Source organism: Meleagris gallopavo, chromosome 15 (genome assembly GCF_905368555.1).
Source record: "Meleagris gallopavo chromosome 15, MGAL_WU_HG_1.1, whole genome shotgun sequence".
Taxonomy (NCBI): Eukaryota; Metazoa; Chordata; class Aves; order Galliformes; family Phasianidae; genus Meleagris; species Meleagris gallopavo.
In genome coordinates this window covers 17,777,491-17,794,757 of record NC_139418.1, presented here as the reverse complement: position 1 = coordinate 17,794,757, position 17,267 = coordinate 17,777,491, and the positions used below count along the sequence as shown (strand labels likewise).

The 17,267-nt window shown below is 40.9% G+C and overlaps 1 protein-coding gene across 3 annotated transcripts; it reads right to left on the bottom strand.

Annotated features, from left to right (window-relative positions):
- Nucleotides 1–2,671: 2,671 nt before the first annotated feature.
- On the bottom strand, nt 2,672–16,812 carry REEP2 (receptor accessory protein 2). 3 transcript variants are annotated; one of them, XM_085236842.1, is made up of 8 exons: nt 16,470–16,812; nt 16,012–16,084; nt 11,841–11,917; nt 10,419–10,539; nt 9,719–9,832; nt 9,175–9,322; nt 8,681–8,838; nt 2,672–7,757 (listed from the first exon to the last, which is right to left on the bottom strand). In XM_085236842.1, exons 1-8 carry the CDS (start codon nt 16,499–16,501, stop codon nt 7,683–7,685), a joined length of 798 nt encoding a protein of 265 aa, XP_085092968.1. In that variant the 5' UTR covers nt 16,502–16,812; the 3' UTR covers nt 2,672–7,682. The 3 variants fall into 3 exon arrangements, with proteins under 3 accessions (XP_085092968.1, XP_085092969.1, XP_085092970.1); XM_085236843.1 differs by having other exon boundaries at nt 15,705–16,084; nt 16,470–16,810; XM_085236844.1 differs by lacking the exon at nt 16,470–16,812 and adding an exon at nt 15,705–15,769 and having other exon boundaries at nt 16,012–16,063.
- Between the last annotated feature and the right edge of the window lie 455 nt (nt 16,813–17,267).

Genomic DNA, 17,267 nt, shown 5'->3' with positions numbered 1-17,267 from the left:
TAAGGCCCCTCCCTTTTTTTCTTTTTATTTTTTAAGGTCGATTTTACTTATTTACGCCCTCTCTTTCTAAGCAGGAAGTTCACTTACAAGATGTTCGACCAGTCACACTCAAGCTTTTTACATGCAGGTCTTTGCTCCCTCACTTCCAGTGATTTGATGTTGCATCACGCCATCTAGTGGGCAAACAAATTCACAACCCTGTGAATTAAACGCCTTCAGGTCAGCACTGCGCTATTGGGAAACTTTATCACGAAAATTTTATAGCAGAAACAGGCATTATTATGTAGTCTTTATTTTGTGCATTTCAAGGAAGGTCTTTCAGAGACCTTTGCCTGGCTAGATTCATCTCAGCTTTTCCGTTTTCTCTCTGGACTCATTCAAACAATGCTAGCTCATACATAGCTCAGCGTATCTGAATTTATATGTGAATTCAGGGTCAAATGTCAAAATAAAAGTTTCACCTATCCATGCGATTCTCAACATTTGAGAAATATGAGCAGGAAAATCAGAAGTGATGAGTCCATCAACTCAGTGATTTCCCCAGGAGGCAGCACCATGAATACAAAATAAGGTTTGAAGATCTGCGATCTTTGTTGTTTAATTTAAGAAAGTCATCAAAAGAAATTCAGCTTGCTTTCTTGTTGATAAGTCACTAAGCATTACTTAAGATAAAAAACTTAGCTTCTGTGTAAAAACATAACCTAAGTTAAGATCTGGAACTACGTGAAGCAAGTGATGGCACAGGTAATCCAACAACAACAAAATACACACAACTGCCAATTTCTCAATTTATTAACTGAATCCTGCTACTCCTTAACATTTTATTGATCGTAAACTAACTTAATTCTCTATTTTAAATCCTCATTGCATATTTTTGTCATAATTCTTCAAGGTAATCTGCTGCAATTCTCTCAGTTGTATTTTCACACAACTACTTTCCTGACTTTGTAATTTTCCAACAGAATCTTCTCTTTCTATACTTTACATCTCCACTGACATGTAATGACCAGTAATAACTCAAGATTGCAATTAAGGCTTGACAGGAGAGCATTCTGGGTGCTGACCTGCATTCTGAGCAGAAGTTTGCCTTACAGCATTTTGTGCAGTGTTGTTTACACTCTGCTCCTGAAAGCTCTAAGAATCAGTTGGAATCAACTAGTGAGAGTAAATAATAAAAAACATTCTCTCAAATGAATTCTCCCAAATCCCTTTTTGGCAAGGTTCCTCTGATATTCCATTCAATTTCCTCTGGCTTTGACTTTTTTTTTCCTTTGCTTGCACTGGGAATTAATTTTTGAAAATTGAGAGTCAAAACTACTTGTACTCTGGTGGAAAATGTTCTCTGATATTCACAGTTAAAATTACAGTCTATCATGAGTTGGGTGGGACTCACAAGGACCATCGAGTCTAACTCCTGGCTCCATACAGGACCACCCAAAATAAATAAATAAATAAAAATAAAATAAAAATCAAACACTACAGCTGAGTGTTGTCCCAGTACTTCTTGATCCCTAGCAGCTTGGGGCCATGATTACTGACTACCTTGGGGAACCTGTTCCATGCCCACCACCTTCTGATGCACAACTCTTCCCAAACATCCAGCCTGACTCTCTCCTGACAAAGCTCCATATCCTTCCCTTGAGTCCTGTCCCCGTCACCAGAGATCAGAGCTCAGCTCTGCCCCTCCACTCCATGTGAAGAACCATCGGCCACCATGAGGCCTCCCCTCATCCTCCCCTGCTCTGGGCTGAGCAAACAAAATCACCTTGTCCACTCCTTGTAGATCTTGCCCTCTAGACCCTTATGCCCAGGGTACAGTTGGCCATTTTGGCTGCCAGGCCATGCTGCTGACACATGTTCAACTTGCTGTCAACCAGAACCACAACCCTCAAATCCCTTAAGACAGGCAGTCAAGTGCACATGCAGAAGTGATAAGCTGTGTAAAAAGGTGATATTCAGCAAAATACTGAATTAAGATGGTAAAATATTGCTGAATACTTTAAACACTGTCTATTTGAAGGAATTTATCTTACAGAGGCTATCATATACTGGCTTTCACACAAAAGCTAATAATTTGTTAGGGAGTAACCATTTTGTTCTTACAGTCCCTGACAGTTTTCTCTCTAGAAAACTATAATATAGAATTAAGATATTCATACTTTAAGTCTAACTTACCTCCCGTGAAATGTGCCAGCTGGGTAGTAGAAATGCTTCAGTGCTCATTTATGAATTTCTGATGTCCGTTGTCATGAATATAGATACCACAATTCTGATACATGTGAGTCAAAAATCTTCATTACCTCATGCAAATTATAAGCAAACAAGATAAACTACACACAAGAGCTTCTTACTCCCAATTTCAGAATATTTTTCAATGCATTTTAAATGCGCACACTATCTGTGTGCCAATGAGGCATTTCCAACAAAGCTTCAAGAGAAATAACTCCCACCCTTAACAGTGTAAGCATGCTTGAGGCCCATCTCCTGTACGACAGAACAACATTTTGTCCAAATGCTGGATAGTAACCAGAAAACTTATTTTCTCCTACTGTTACCAAAGCAATGAAAATTATAGGAAGTTTCTTGTTGTTTTTTTTTGTTTTCTTTGCTTTTTTTTTTTTTTCCCTCTTTTGTCTGAATGGGTGGAGAGGAAAAAAGCAAACAAAGAAAGTTTCTTTAAACATGTTGTAATTGCCCACTGTTTAAATACAGAGTATAGACACCTATACACAGTTTATTTGCATGGATGAGCTAGGCTAATCTTCCTTGTCAAGAAACAAGGCAAATCAGACGGTTAAATTTTTCTGCAAGTCAACTACTGTGTATTGATACTCACTTAATGCATACCCAAGCTGTTATTCCTACAATACTGCTACGAAACGTACTCTGGCAGTACTGCCAACATTTGTTTGCCATTTAGCAAAGCTCTCCCTTTCTGACCTGCTGCAAAGACTATGACTAAATTTCTTATCTTTGATTAGTCAGTTTAGCACTGCATTTCAGTAGCAGCAAACATTTCAGATACAGCTCAGAAAGTTGCCCATTTTATGAAACTCTGCCTATAGGACACCGAAAGTATGTTCAATCTTGCATCTTCTCACAAACGTTACTCCTAGGGTGTCAGAGCTGAGAAATAGAGCAAGAAAATAAAGACTTGCTTGTTATGTGTTCATAGAAAAAAGTTTAGGACAAGCAGCAGCTACAACCTAATTACCAGGAAAAACAAAACAAAATAAAAAGCGTGCTTATCACTGTTTCTTTTCACTTCATGTTATTGTGATTCCAGTTTTTCTTTACAAACAGAACACTGACAATTATGACATGGAATTTTTGAGATTCTACAGATAACTGGTAGATGGCTGTAGCAAAATCCAGCATTTAGTAGGTGCAAAACACAGGCTTTGTTTGTGCATTAAGTTTCCCAGATTAACCCATCCCCTGGAGCTACTTGCTAGTGTTTTCCCAGTATGAGATGTCTACAACAAAGTGCTTGATATTTATCAGGTACTTTCCACAGTCCAACTGACCACTGAGGAAAAATTCAAACTCTATGGTTCCGAAGTGATGAAAGGTTCAAGAATCTAAATATACATAGGTCAAACCCAGCTTAGAAAGGTGGATGGTTTATGTAAGACAGAAATCAGATTCCAATTTGTAAAGTGCAGAGCTGAAGTAAGGTCAGAGGTTCAGAAAAAAGTTGTCACTATTTCCTAGACAAATCTGTACTGCACATAGCCCATTTTCCACCCTACCCTATCTCACAAGACAGGTTCTTTGCTGCTGTGAAAGCTTATTGTCTTCATTAACCTTCAATCTATTTGTTCCCACAAGTTACTCTGCACACTCCTTAAGATCTCTTCTCATGTGAAGCCATTAGGCTTCATAGCAGCACCCTAGAAACAACATAAAACTGAGCGGTATACAGCATCTTGTAATAGTGCCAAATTCCAGATGAAAGGTGACTCTTCACCGATCCTTTCTCCTTGTTAACCCTAACGTACATTTCCATGCTGCATGTGCATTTATGCATATACAAAAACATTAAATTCAACCATTAACAAAACATTAAATTCAGTAGGCTCCAGACCATGTATAACACTTGGGCAACCAGCTCTAGGTAGCCCTGCTCAAGCAGGCCTGTTAGACCAGATGACTTGCAGAGATCCCCTTCCAAACTCAACCATTCTCTGAACTCACACAGCCTCAAGAACATTTTGCAGGTTTTCCATGTGCGTTCAAAGGGCAACTCAGAGAGCAGCACAAGATGCGTCAGCCTGGTGGTTCCCAAAAGGAATCTAAGAACATCTCTAAAACTGAAAAATTACATAGAGGAATGTCATTCAGCATCTCCCCAGCAAACAGCAGAGTAATATGTTAATGCAATGTCTTCATCAGAAAGAAGGATAAGAATTTTCTTCCTCTTTCCGGATTTCTCTCTTAGGCAATAACCTATACTTTCTAGAATTGCATGCAAGTTTGGAAGACAGAAAAACTCAGAACAGCTCAACAGTTGCTCTCAGGCTCATTGACACTACATAGTTAACACACAAGCTACCTTCATACAATGCTCTGTGCGGCCAGAGAACTAACAGCATGTTCCATAACCACCTCAATTTCCTCCCAAGGCACACATTTCCTGCCAATCAAGATGGTAATAGAGAAATAAAATTCAAAAGTATAGATTTCTGGAAATTCAGGGTTCTCTAGAAATCTCTTTCTGTGTTTCTTTCTGTGTCCAGAGGAAATTATGTTATGAGGAAAGAGGTATAAATGCTTACGGAACTCAGTGGGTTCTACTGCTAGGTACGGATTTAACCGTTTGCTTAATTGCACAATCAAGCTCACAGAAGATACTGAATAGAAACTACATTCCAGCATTTCCTGATGAAAACATTGAACAACGGCTGTTAAAAGCATTTTACCAAAACAGCACATTCAGCACTCTCATTAGCAAGAGAATTTCTATGCAAGAGCATGTCATCCAATGCAGAACTATATCTAGGAACTCACTAAGAGTCGTGGCAGATCTGCCAGAGGCTTTAACCAAGCAGAGCGAAATCTAGCAGTCGCATTTGTACTGGAAGAAGAAAAGTATGGAAGTGTCCATACTAAGACATTCTCTTGCTCTGGATTAAGTTCTGCTGCCTAACATTATCAGCTTTGTATCTCACACACTCCACGTAGCCTGTAACTACTCCAGATTCTCAATTAAAAAAAGAAATAATTTAATCTCCCTATACAAGAAGTCAGAGTGATTGACCCATGCTTACCCAAAGGCTATGATATCAAGCATCAATGTTAAGTAAAAGATACTTGGTAAAGCATCTAGTTCAGGAGGATAAAAGCAAATCCAAACACCACAATTGAGTCTTCAGAAATTCTTCTTGCAATTAAAAGCAGGACAAGTTACTGCAGATGAACTGAATCTAGAAAGCATTCTGGAAAGTCACTGTATGAAAACCAAATAATTCGAGACTATCAATCAAAGCATATGCACAAGAAGGCAGAAAGATTAGCATAAGGACAGGCTAACTAATTCTTTGCCTCCAAATCCACTCCCTCGCAATGATTTAGATGAATAATTTGCCATGGAGATTTTTAGTTGGAAAAGAAAAATACAGAAATATGGTATAGAGGTATTTTGAGTACAGAGAATAATAGTTTGTCTTGTTCAGTACAAGAAACTCTAGGACAATTCTTCACAACTTACTCTTCCTCATATTCAATAAGGAGAGGTATTTCCACTGGGAACAGAGAGAATTCTTGCTGTAGTACTTGCCATTCCATGTACTAGTGAGGCATGAATACAGTGTTTTCTAACAGAAGAAAAAACGAACACTTTCTACTTCCCCTTCCACCCTTTGCCTCTCCAGCTCAAATCCCAAAGTCAAATCAAAGATTTTCTACTGGATCCTGGGTAAGAATTTGTGCATACTTTAGGACAAGTACTTATGACAAGATACAACTTTTTTAACATAGTCAATCAAGGTTTAAAATTTTAAAAGCAACAAAGAAAAGTAAAAACAACTTAATTGTTTTCCCCAAACAGTAGGTAATTCATAACAATTTGCCATCAAGACAATATGAAATAAAAAAATTCAGCCTCAGTCTTCAACTTTACAAACTTCCGAAGGGCTATTCTTTAGGACAGAAATATTTGCGGAATCTTACAGCAGGGCTTCTATACATTGTCAATAACAAAATGTTGGGTCTCTGTGATGAATCTACTGTAATTTGAGAAATATACAGGAAGAGACACAAGCAGCAAATGTCTGCATCGTGTGCTCTCTGTGATGGTGCTCCCCCATTACAGAACTCAACAACAGGAGAATTACACATTTCTATTCATCTTTTCTCTGCAGTTTCACTCCCACAACATATATTCTACATAGAATGTAATTCTGTTATAAGCATTGGATGTTACTCAAGTCTCAGAACATTGATAAACGTGGCTAATGGTCAAAAAAGAAAATTTGTGCAAGAGCTGGAGTAGGATAAAGCAAGATGACTGATAAAGCAGAGTAGTGAGTCCTAGTCACCCCACCCCACTTTTATCCTCCATAAATTGAATTCTGCAATTAGACAAGGTCGTACATCAGCTATTTGTCTGTTCTTGTACTCTGAGAATAGATCTCCTAAAGCTGAAAGACAAGGGCTTCTGGAATTCTCTAGTATGTCTGCAGACTACAGTGAGTCAGATTTTCCCTAGAAATCTGCAAGAAAGTAAGAATTAGTCTGTAGAAAAGCATCATTGTGACACAGAATTCAATAACTGGCAAAGCAACATTCCCCCTGACTGCTTTACTGCTTTTCCCACTACATGGAAATCTTCTCACTGACGATTTTACAGAAATCAAAGTGAATAACAGAAACAAAATTTAAAACTCAAGTAGCTTTAAAAAAAAAAAAAAAGAAAGAAAGAAAATTGCCAAAATCTCAAAATCTTATGAATGATCACCTTTCCTTCTCAATAGTTAACACCCGTAGATATCTGTATCTGCTCCTTCATGTATGCAGACAGCAGCACATTTTCTTCATAACTAAGCTTACTAATTTCCTCACTAACCTTTTAGAAAAATAAAAACAAGCTCATCTTCCAGTACTAAAATCCATAATCTGGTTTACTCCTCCCATGAGCGAGTCCTTTACATTCAAAAGCACTCAGCATACATCATTTAAGTCACCTTCTGGAAGGGGATGGACATGATAGTTGTGGTCCGTTCTTAAGACGGATGAATCGTCGTGGGCACTTCTTAACACAGCTGCAGAAGGATACCCAGAGCAAAATAAGACAATGTGGGGAGCCACCCAACCCCGAAGAACTCCATTGTCTAATTATTTTTCCAGCATCAGTGCAACAGGTATCTCTAGCCCTAGTCAGTTCTCCTCATCAAGATTCTCTCCAGCTAGGATTATACGGAGGGAATTTCAAAGCAACAGGTTATGTACAGACACATTAGCACTTTCTCCAAGAGGGGGATGAAAAGGAGAAAATTCCTGAGGATGTGCATCCTCTATTCCACGTTCTGAATCCCAGCTTCCCCCCTTGACCTTAGAACGAGCTCTACAAAGCAGTATCTGTTATGTACATTAATCTCAGCTCCCTTCCTTAGGAGAGTTTCCACTCAAAAGCTACAGGCAAATCCTGGGACAGAGACAGGCGTCGTGGAGGGGAGGTCTCCTTAGGATGACTCTCCAGAAGTAAGAGAACCTGAAGCTTTCTTCTTAGGGCGGGCTTTCACACTTTTTACAGGCAGCTGAGGAGAAAGAAATAGGCATCTTATATTAGTTTACTGCAACACCTAGATGTCTAGTAGAAAGAGAAAAAGATGCAGAGTGAAAGTAGGACAAAAGAGCTACAGCACAGTGACCCTATTCACATCAGCTACTGTTTCAAAAACACTACTTAAATATTCATTTTGTTGCTAGTCAGATTACTCTCAACATATCCTTCAGAAAACAATAAGGAGAGGAAGACATTATAAAACAGGAAATGCAATAGCAAATTGAAGTTAGCTGTCTTGACAAAACTTTAGACATCACAAAAGTTCTAAGCAGTAACATCGACATAGCATTTCACTGCCATTAACTTTACTGCTTTTTGATGACCATTCCTAATAATCCAAATTGTAGAAACATCTTGAATTAGTAATTCAAACTAAAGAATAAGCCACATATGAAAAATGATATGCTTACAAAGGGCTTTATTGGAGTTTCTGTATTCACAATGAACTGCAGAGAGTCATTACAGCCTTTTCACAACTTTTGAGTCACTTCAACAATTCCTCACTAGGAAGCATGGGAACAAAGCTTTTTCCTTATGTTTCCCTGCCCATTTTCACTATACTATGGAAGAAAGTAGAAGGGTCAACAAGGAAGTAAGCCTTGGAGATTTAAAAAAGATCCAGACCTATTTTGAACACTTTAAAAATGTCTGCTGCCTAAATATGAAAGCAAAGCTAGGTCCTGGCTTATGACAGAGGCAGGTAATAAAAATACAAAAACTATAGAACAGGACAGCAAGCAGATGGCAAATCCTCTGATGTAGGACTCTAGCAGCAAACTCTCCAATAATGTTTACAAAAAACAGCTATTAAACACACAAAATGTGAAGCCAGAGCCTTCTGACAAAACTCAGGAATTGATGTCTGCGTTGCAAACAATTTATACACCTGCTCACCTCAGATTTTGTCATCTTCTTAGGAGCTTTGAGGCTCTGTGTACGTTTTGGCAGTTTGTCTCCTGCATCTTCATCTGATGGGTCTGTTCTAATCTCTGATGGGGTTCCATTAGGTCTCTGTGCCACACCACTCTCTTCTCCTGAGGAGTAACAGGAAGCTAAGAAATAAGAAAAAGTTTTTTTTTCAAATATTTTTGAAAAGTCATGTCCAGATGTGATTTTTAGGCTTTACTTGCTGACATCTAATCTAAAATGGTCCATCCTTAAGGACCACGTGGAAGAGAGATGTCAAAATTCCTTAAGAAGGACAATCTATAGGTACAGGGATTTATTAGTAGTTGGGAAGGAACAAGGAAAAAGAACAGTTTCTCCCAGATAATTTGCAAACTTGTAGTCCTTCAGAAACCTGGTGCATGAAGTCCAGGGATCCTCTCCTCACCTGCTGGCTTACCAAGTGAGGCCTCACATAGTGGCCCAGCAGGGATTTTCTGTACCTGAATCTTCAATAGTTTCAAGGAGACTTCCTCCAGAGGGGCGAAGCTGTGACTCGTGGCTTTGCAAATGCACAGCATCTTCATCCCGGATCAGAGTGAGATCCTGCATGCTGAAACTTCGTAACTTCTCAGACAAAACTCCTTGGCCCTAAGGAAATAAAAATTGGGGTCAAAGACACTACACTTTCACCAAAATCATTTCATTCAGAAAAAGGAAGGTGCCACATTCCCCACTACAATACTTTAAAACAAGCACAAAAAAACCAACATCATCAGAAAAAGAAGGAAAGACATGCTCCCAAGTCCCATGGGGAAGAGGTTAGAGCAAAATCCGTTCCACTCTACCTCTACTCCTCATAAATCAAAGGATGAGATTTACTGCAAGGCAAACTGGTGTTAAGGTAAAACAGACAACCAAGTACTAGCACCCCTAACTAACATAACTAATTCCTAAAGTACTAACTAACATAACTGCTACAGTACTGTGGAATTCCAGAATGTCACAGAAGGTTAAGCCATGTTTGTAGTGCAGGTGTTGCATTACCTTTGCAGCTGCGGTAACTGCTGCATTTGCAGCCAGGTTTAATCCTCTTTTGCCAACTCGCATCATGGTTTCATAGCTTTTGTCACGAGCCTGAGTAATGTATTCATCAATTTCCTAAGAAAACAACATGCACCACAGCATTTAGCTACCAATGAAAAATAAACCAACAAATACAAACACTTGATCAGTCTTCCCCATCATCATCTTTAAAACTCACAGCTCATCAGGGCACCTTTTTTTTCTTTCAGTCTGCCAGACTAATCTGTCATAGATCAAATAATTGTATTTTTTTCTGCTACTTACAGAAACCTTGCAAATGCAACTGTAACTTAAGGAATGCAATCTCCAAATTATCACATCTGAAACAAAGCAATTGCTTACAGTGAGAATGTGAAAAAACTGCCTGGCTACAGAACATATGGCTACTAACATGATTAAAAAAATGTAACTACTGATAGTAGCTTTAAAAGCTAAAGATACTGAGATAGGCAAACACATTTTCTAAGCATTAGGTAAAATACTGGTTACATTATATTCTTCAGTATGCTGCAGAATGACATCACTGTTAGAGACAATCATTCTATGCCTACACACGTCAGCAGAAGCTCAAATTATGCATTGGAATTTTCATTAAGATTCACAGCTGAACTAAAATTGAATCAATTTGCAGACAGGTCAGTATGTTCCAACAAGTGAGTACCTTCTCCTTATTGGAGAGCGTTGGGTGCACAAACTTCCTGTAGAGGACACTGGAGCCCTTGGTGTAAGGAGAGAGCAGCCAAATCACAAATGCGATTTTCAACTCGAAATAAAAGGGAAACCTGAGAGAAAGAGGGAAGGGGGGAAAAAAAAAAAAAGGAAAGAAAATAGGGAGAAAGATGGAGAACTGGAATCAAGATCGTTACAGAGACAGATGGAGATAATTGGTAGACAGCAGCATAGGCAGAAAGAGTAAAGAGAAAGTAAGGACTCAAGCATAAAAGAATAATAATAATCAACATAACAGGTCAGAATAGCAGAATCTTCTCTGGAATCCTAGGACACACCTTCCTGGAATTTCATTCCGTCTGGCATGCATAGCCACAAAAACTCCATAAACTGGGCACCTCTAGCCCTGCAAACATACTGATCTGATTGCTACTCACCATTCCTAAGTTTGTTCAAAGACTATCTGCTGGATGCTACTATTACAGCAGTTTCATTTATTGGAGTTTTCAGTTAAGTATCTCTAGAGCTCTCTAGTTGTTACTAATGCCGGTGGCTAAGAACAGGCAGCATAAGCCTATTCTTACTGCTATTCTTCTCATTGCTATTTTTTACCCAGTAAAGTCTCTGGGAAGATACAGCAGTGGAGATTCAAACACGCAAACACAAAATTTCCTGTCTCTGCTGGTACTAAGAGACTTCACAGGTTCACTTTTAAGGCAAAGCTCTTCTACTTTTCAGATCTTTGCTTTCCCAAATTTTATGCAGGAAGTGGCAAAACAGTGGAGCATATTCATAAAACATATGTAGCCACTTCTTACTTATTTAAAAGACATAACTCTGACTAGCCTGTAATCTTCCAGATGCATACAAGATACTGACACTAAAACAATTAAGAAAATGATGATATTCTGTTGTCATTGTTGAAGGCCTCTGTTTGAATACTGCCACGCATGACACACAGTAGAGGGATAAAAAGCTGCCTCACTCCACCCCTGGTAGTGGAAGACATTTTCATCATGCAAAACGTCTCAGAGCAAAGGCATGCATCCAATCTGCTCCTCCATACAACAGGCTTGCAAAACAAAACGGGTCCTTTTCTTCTACCATCCTCCCCTCCCCAACCTTTTTTTTTTTTTTTTTTTGTGCCTCTAACTTTATCACTTCATGTAACAGCATCTCAAAAATGTTTCATGTTGTAAATGGATGAAACCCTCTTAAACAGACTGTGTCTATCCTAGCTGTCTGAAATTAGATTAAACAGTTAAGACAGCATCTTAGACACAGTGTTTCAATCCTGCACACTTTATGGGGATTGAAAACTCCTACACAAGAGAGAAAGCTTATTCTTGGCACTACCTTAAAAAAAAAAAAAAAAAAAAAAAGCAAAACCACCACACGCTACCAAAGTACTCACCAAGAAAGAACAATGTCTGTGAGCGTTTCTGCAGTGGTGAAAAAGGCAAAAACAATCCAGTACATCATCCACTTTACCTGCAAAAGAGCAATCACTCACATCAGAAAAGAGAAAAATAGCAAAATGTCCTCTCAGTAAAGATGACTCATCATTTCCACACACTAAGATGAAATCAGCAGAAAAAAAAACCAACACACATATAACCAGCTGTATAGATGCCAAATGTTACATTTAGTACAAAAAAACATGTAATATTAATGTTCATTAAACACATAAATATTATATAAACAATAACGTAAAATATCATTAGATATATAACATATAATAATGGTGGGTGGCACCGCTCAGGTTCTGTATAAGGAATGGAACTATTTAACATCATTATCAGTGGCTAGAAAGTGGCATTGAGTGCACATACAGCAAGTTTGCAGAGGACAGCAAGCTGTGTGGTGCAATCAACACGCTGGAGGGAAGGGTTGCCATCCAGAAGGACCTGGATGGGCCTCAGAGCTGGGTCCTTGCAAATGCCACAGCGTTCTACGAGGCCAAGCAGAAGGTCCTGCATCTGGGCCAGGGCAATCACAAACATGAATACAGGCTGGGCAGTGAGTGGATGGAGAGCAGCACTGTGAAGGATTTGGGGGTACTGGTGAACAGAAAGCTGATGATGAAGCTGGACTTGCAGCCCAGAAGGGCCAGTTGTATCCTGAGCTGTGTCAAAGGATGCATGTACAGTAGGTTGAGGAAGGTGGTTCTCCCCTTCTCCACTCTCATGAGAGCCCGCCTACGTACTGCATTCAGTTCCTGGGTCCCCAGCATAAGAGAACAAACTTGTTTGAGCAGGCTCAGAGAGTGGCCACAATGATTATCAGAAGGCTGGAGCCTTCTGATCAATTAAGACAGGCTGAGACCTAACAGTGGCCTTCCAGTATTTAACGGGGGCCTACAGGAAAGACTGGGAAAGACTCTTTATTGGAGTGCAGTGGTAGGACATAAGGTCATGGTTTTAAGCTAAGAGAGGGCAGGTTGAGATTAGCAGTTAGGAAGAAATTCTTTGTGTTGAGGGTTGTGAGGCACTGGAACATTTTGCCCAGACTTGTAGATGCCGCATACCTGAAAGTGGTCAAGGCTGGGTTGGATGGGTCTTCAGGCAACCTGATCTAGCAGTAGGTGCCCTTGCCCATGGTAGGGGGATTGGAACAGTGTGATCTTTAAGGTCATTTTATGAGTCAGTGATCGCATTTGTTCAGAAAAGGGTCAAAGTTAATTTGCAGATGACACCCAAAATATCAAACAGATTTACTCTGTTGCTAGAAAGAGACAAATTATTTACTTATCCCTAAGCTACACTATCCCTACGTCTTGCTACACTGCTTCCCTATATGGGCTACAGAGTCACTACAAAGTTTCCAACAAGCTTATATAAGCATTAAAATATAGTTTACTGTTGAGATAAAAGGGACTCTTGAGGATGAACAGTTGGTTCAAAGACACAAAATAAAGGATCAAAATAGAAGGAAAAAGACAAAAGAAAGGATAAAAAATTAATTTTCAGAAAGAAAACAATATCAGAAAGAGATAAGTACCATGGTTACATAAGTTAGTTCATAACACCCAGAGATAGTCACAGTAGACATACCGATAAAACTAAGTTCTGTCTTACTAGACCTTTTTAGTAGTAATGCAACGGTCAGGAGAACTGAACGGAAGTGTGAAGAAGTAAAAAAACGTTGCTATGTTACTGTTCAAATGTGTGGTACGTTTAAATGTATGACATATTCACATCTTCAATAAGGGACATGGATCCGGACCTTGCCCTCTTCTCCTCTTGCCACCATTCATTCTACTCCTCCACCCCCAGAGGAAAAAGAAACGCAATTAAATATGGCAGAGGGACTGAAGTTCTAGGTTTAGAAGTCACTGAAGCGTAGATTCTCAGGAACTAGAAAAGCAGAAAGCATGGGAAGTGGCGGATGGGGAAGAATATTTCTTTATTTTCCTTATATTTCTAATCCACAGATTACTAAAATCTTCAAAAAACTGACAGTTAAGCTAAGCTATATTTGTTCTTTGATACATTAAAGAGAAGTCAGGTCGTTGTTGCTCAACAGATGAATAAACGCCTGTTTCAGCTAACTGCATGTTTGCACATAAATTGTTTCCCCAGTTTGCACCAAGAATCTAAATAAAGTCACTAAGTACAAAAGCATAAATGAAATGTAGATATATCAAAGCTACACACCACATGTAAAAGGAAAAAAAAAAAACATTTAAAACAGCATAAGGTACTAGAGGCAGTCTGTCAAGGCTATTTGAGGACTTGAATCTTTATCACGGTGGGCTAAAAGTGATTGTACTGTACTCTAACACTGATGTTGAACTGCATCTCAGTCTGCATCATGGTAGCCTTCAATACATCATACTCTCCACCATAGCTACACCTGGAAGGTCTTCCCCTACCACCCATGTTGGTTCTTCAGCATTATGAGCAAGTTGTAGTGCACAGACACAGCTGGCTTTGTAACCACACATCACAGCATTCAAGTTTTCCACTGACAATTCACATAAGTAGTTTGAACAGATATCACTCTCCCCTTTACTATGTTTAAACAGAACTTCTCTTGAAAAACACAAAGCCCTCTGAAGATTAATGATTTGGACAGTTGGAATCTATCATATACATGTTTAGTTCTGATATAGTCCTCTTAAGAACAAATAATTTAAGCAAAGACTAATTTTGTTATTTCAGATGTGTTTTCTTGAATCAAAGATCAGGTTACTAACATGTAATTAGCTACCATTTTGGTTCTAAAAACAATGAAACTCTAGTACTGTATTTTATTTCTTTTTCATCACCAGATTAAGAAAGGCCTGCTGCAATTTAGGTAACATTTACCAAAAGAAAATCAGATCAATACAAGGTTTATATTCTGCAAGACATTGCATTTCTGTACCTCAGCAGCCAACCTACCCACAGAAAATAAGCAAGTTTTTAATGTAAAGTGTGTCTACAAATTCAAAGACTACTTGGGACCATGAATTCCATAACTCTAACCCTAAGTTCAGTAAGGTTCAAAGTATTCCTGACTATACCTCTAAAACCAACTCCTAAACACTCTTTTGGATGTCAGCATATACTGAACATTGACATTTTTACTTCTCTGTTGAAGGAAAGAAAGAAAGAATGGAAAAGTAAAAATCAGCTGAGCTAACTGTTGTGTTTAAAGCTTTCCACTATGAGAATTTCACTTCAGCCTCTATTGCATTCTAAACCCCATGGGCTGAATTTTAGGTAAAGGCACAGGAAATGTCTAGGCAGTTCTGTAAGACTGAAGCAGCATAAGAAAGATCCTGCAACATTTATCACTGACGTGCTATTTTGCAAGTAGCAAACAGAGTTGGAAACAGAGTTGGCTGGATGAAGAATCTCAGACTATACTGCAAAGCAGCATCAGTAAATTACATCCTACTCAGCCACATTACCTCTCTTCTCTATCTGACTATTCATTGCCCTAAACAAAAATAAATTCATCCTACCCATAAGCCAAATAACTCACCTCCACTAATCAACTTAGAACAACAGTGCTTCTTTAAAGGTGGCATTCACTGAAAACCACTGAAAACCACGTGGTGCTTTAAATAATGCAATTGCAACAATAGCATAGGCACAGATAGAGAGAGGGAAATGATCGCAGGAAGGAATGAGAATGAAGTCTTGGCCAAGAGAAATTGCTGATAACAGCAAGGTAGATAAGAAAACACAAATCAGGCAAGATTACTCAGGCCTTTAGAAGGAAACAGAAGCAGTACTGAAAGAGTTGTAGAACAACACTGCATAAGAAGAGAGTTCAAGAAATAACTCGCCCCTGGATTTCCATGCGATTTCAGACTGCAGTGTTTCCTCCCACTTCTCCTTCCTCAGACATTTCCTGGGAAAACAAAAAACAAGCCCACAACCCACATCTACAGCTTTAAGCCTCCCATTTCAGTACGCATCCTTCGCCAGCAACTTCTCCAAAGGCCGTCGGGGCCGCTCTTTAGGCAGCCCGCCGACCCGACAGCATCGCAGGGCGGGCAGCTCCCGGCACTACCGGGTCGAGCGGTGGATCGGCGGGGCGGCCGCAAAGGAACGTGGAGGAGAGCGCTGGTCACACGGCGAACCCATACTCACGTATTCCTTCACGTTTTTCGTCTTCACGGCCTTGTAGGAGGAGTAGGCGGGGTAGAGCGTACCGAATATCAGCCTGCAAGAAGAGCAAACCCCTCAGCACTCCGCGGCTCCCCGCACCGCCGTTGCCCCTGCCCGCCTCCCCGGCCGGGAACCTCCGGCGGCTCCTACTCCCCCGCGGCCGTCGCAGGAAGGGCTCGGCCGCCCCCACCACAGCGGTGCCGCCCTTACAGGAGGCCTCCGCTCCAGGGCCGCGGAAGCCTACGCAGAGCCGTCAGGATGCGGCCGCAGACCGCGAGACAGCGGCCGCACCGCGCTCCCCCCCAGGGACGCGGGCTTCTTCCCCGGGCTGGAATCCGCGGCGCCGCTGCAGCTCCGTTCCAGGCGGCGGCCGCGCCCGAAGCGGGGCACCCGGCCCGAGAACGCGCCGCGCATCCTTCCTCCCGGACCGCGGTACTCACACCACGAGACGGGAGATGATCCAGGAGACCATGGCGGCGCCGGGCACGGTCGGGCGGCGACACACGGCTCCGCGGCGGCAGGAGGTGGCTCTTAAAGGGCGGGTTCCTGCAGCAAGCACCGTGCGGCCCCGCCCCGGCCTCTTACGGGGGCGGAGTCAACGGGCCGCATCGCGCCCTGAACCTCCGCCGCCCCGTTCGGGCAGCACGCGGCACTCGGGCGGTTCCCGCGGCCGTTCGCTCCAGGCGCGAGAACTGCGCTCTCCCCGGGGGCAGAGCGGCCTCCCCTCGGGGCGAAGAAAGGTTACGGCAGCGCGGCTGTAAAGAGGCCCTACCGGAAAGATGGTAGGCGAGTAACGTACGACGTAAGAAAAGGAAGAGGGAGCGGTGAATTAAGGTGACAGACGCTTTAGGAGGCAGTAAAAGAGACTATGGACAAAGCAGTCTTCTGAAGTTAAAAGTTACCTGCTCTACAGCGTCCAACACAACAGCCAAAACGCTGCTAACGTACAGATCACTTAAATTCAAAAACTTTTCCAAGGCTCCCACTTCCTGGATGTGAAATTAAATTAGCTAACAGACAAAAGTCAGTTTTATCTAACTTAAGGGATGGAGGCTGTTTCCGGGATAACTCCACATTGGCTGGTGCTCTTGCTCTTGAGAATCGCTGTGAGGCCTAGAATTGCTTAGCTATCCACATAAAGCTGTAGAGGAGGGGAGTAAATATTATCCATCTGCATATTTAGACACAGCAGCATACCAGAAAACACAGTAGCAAGAATTGTTTTAACAACTCAACCA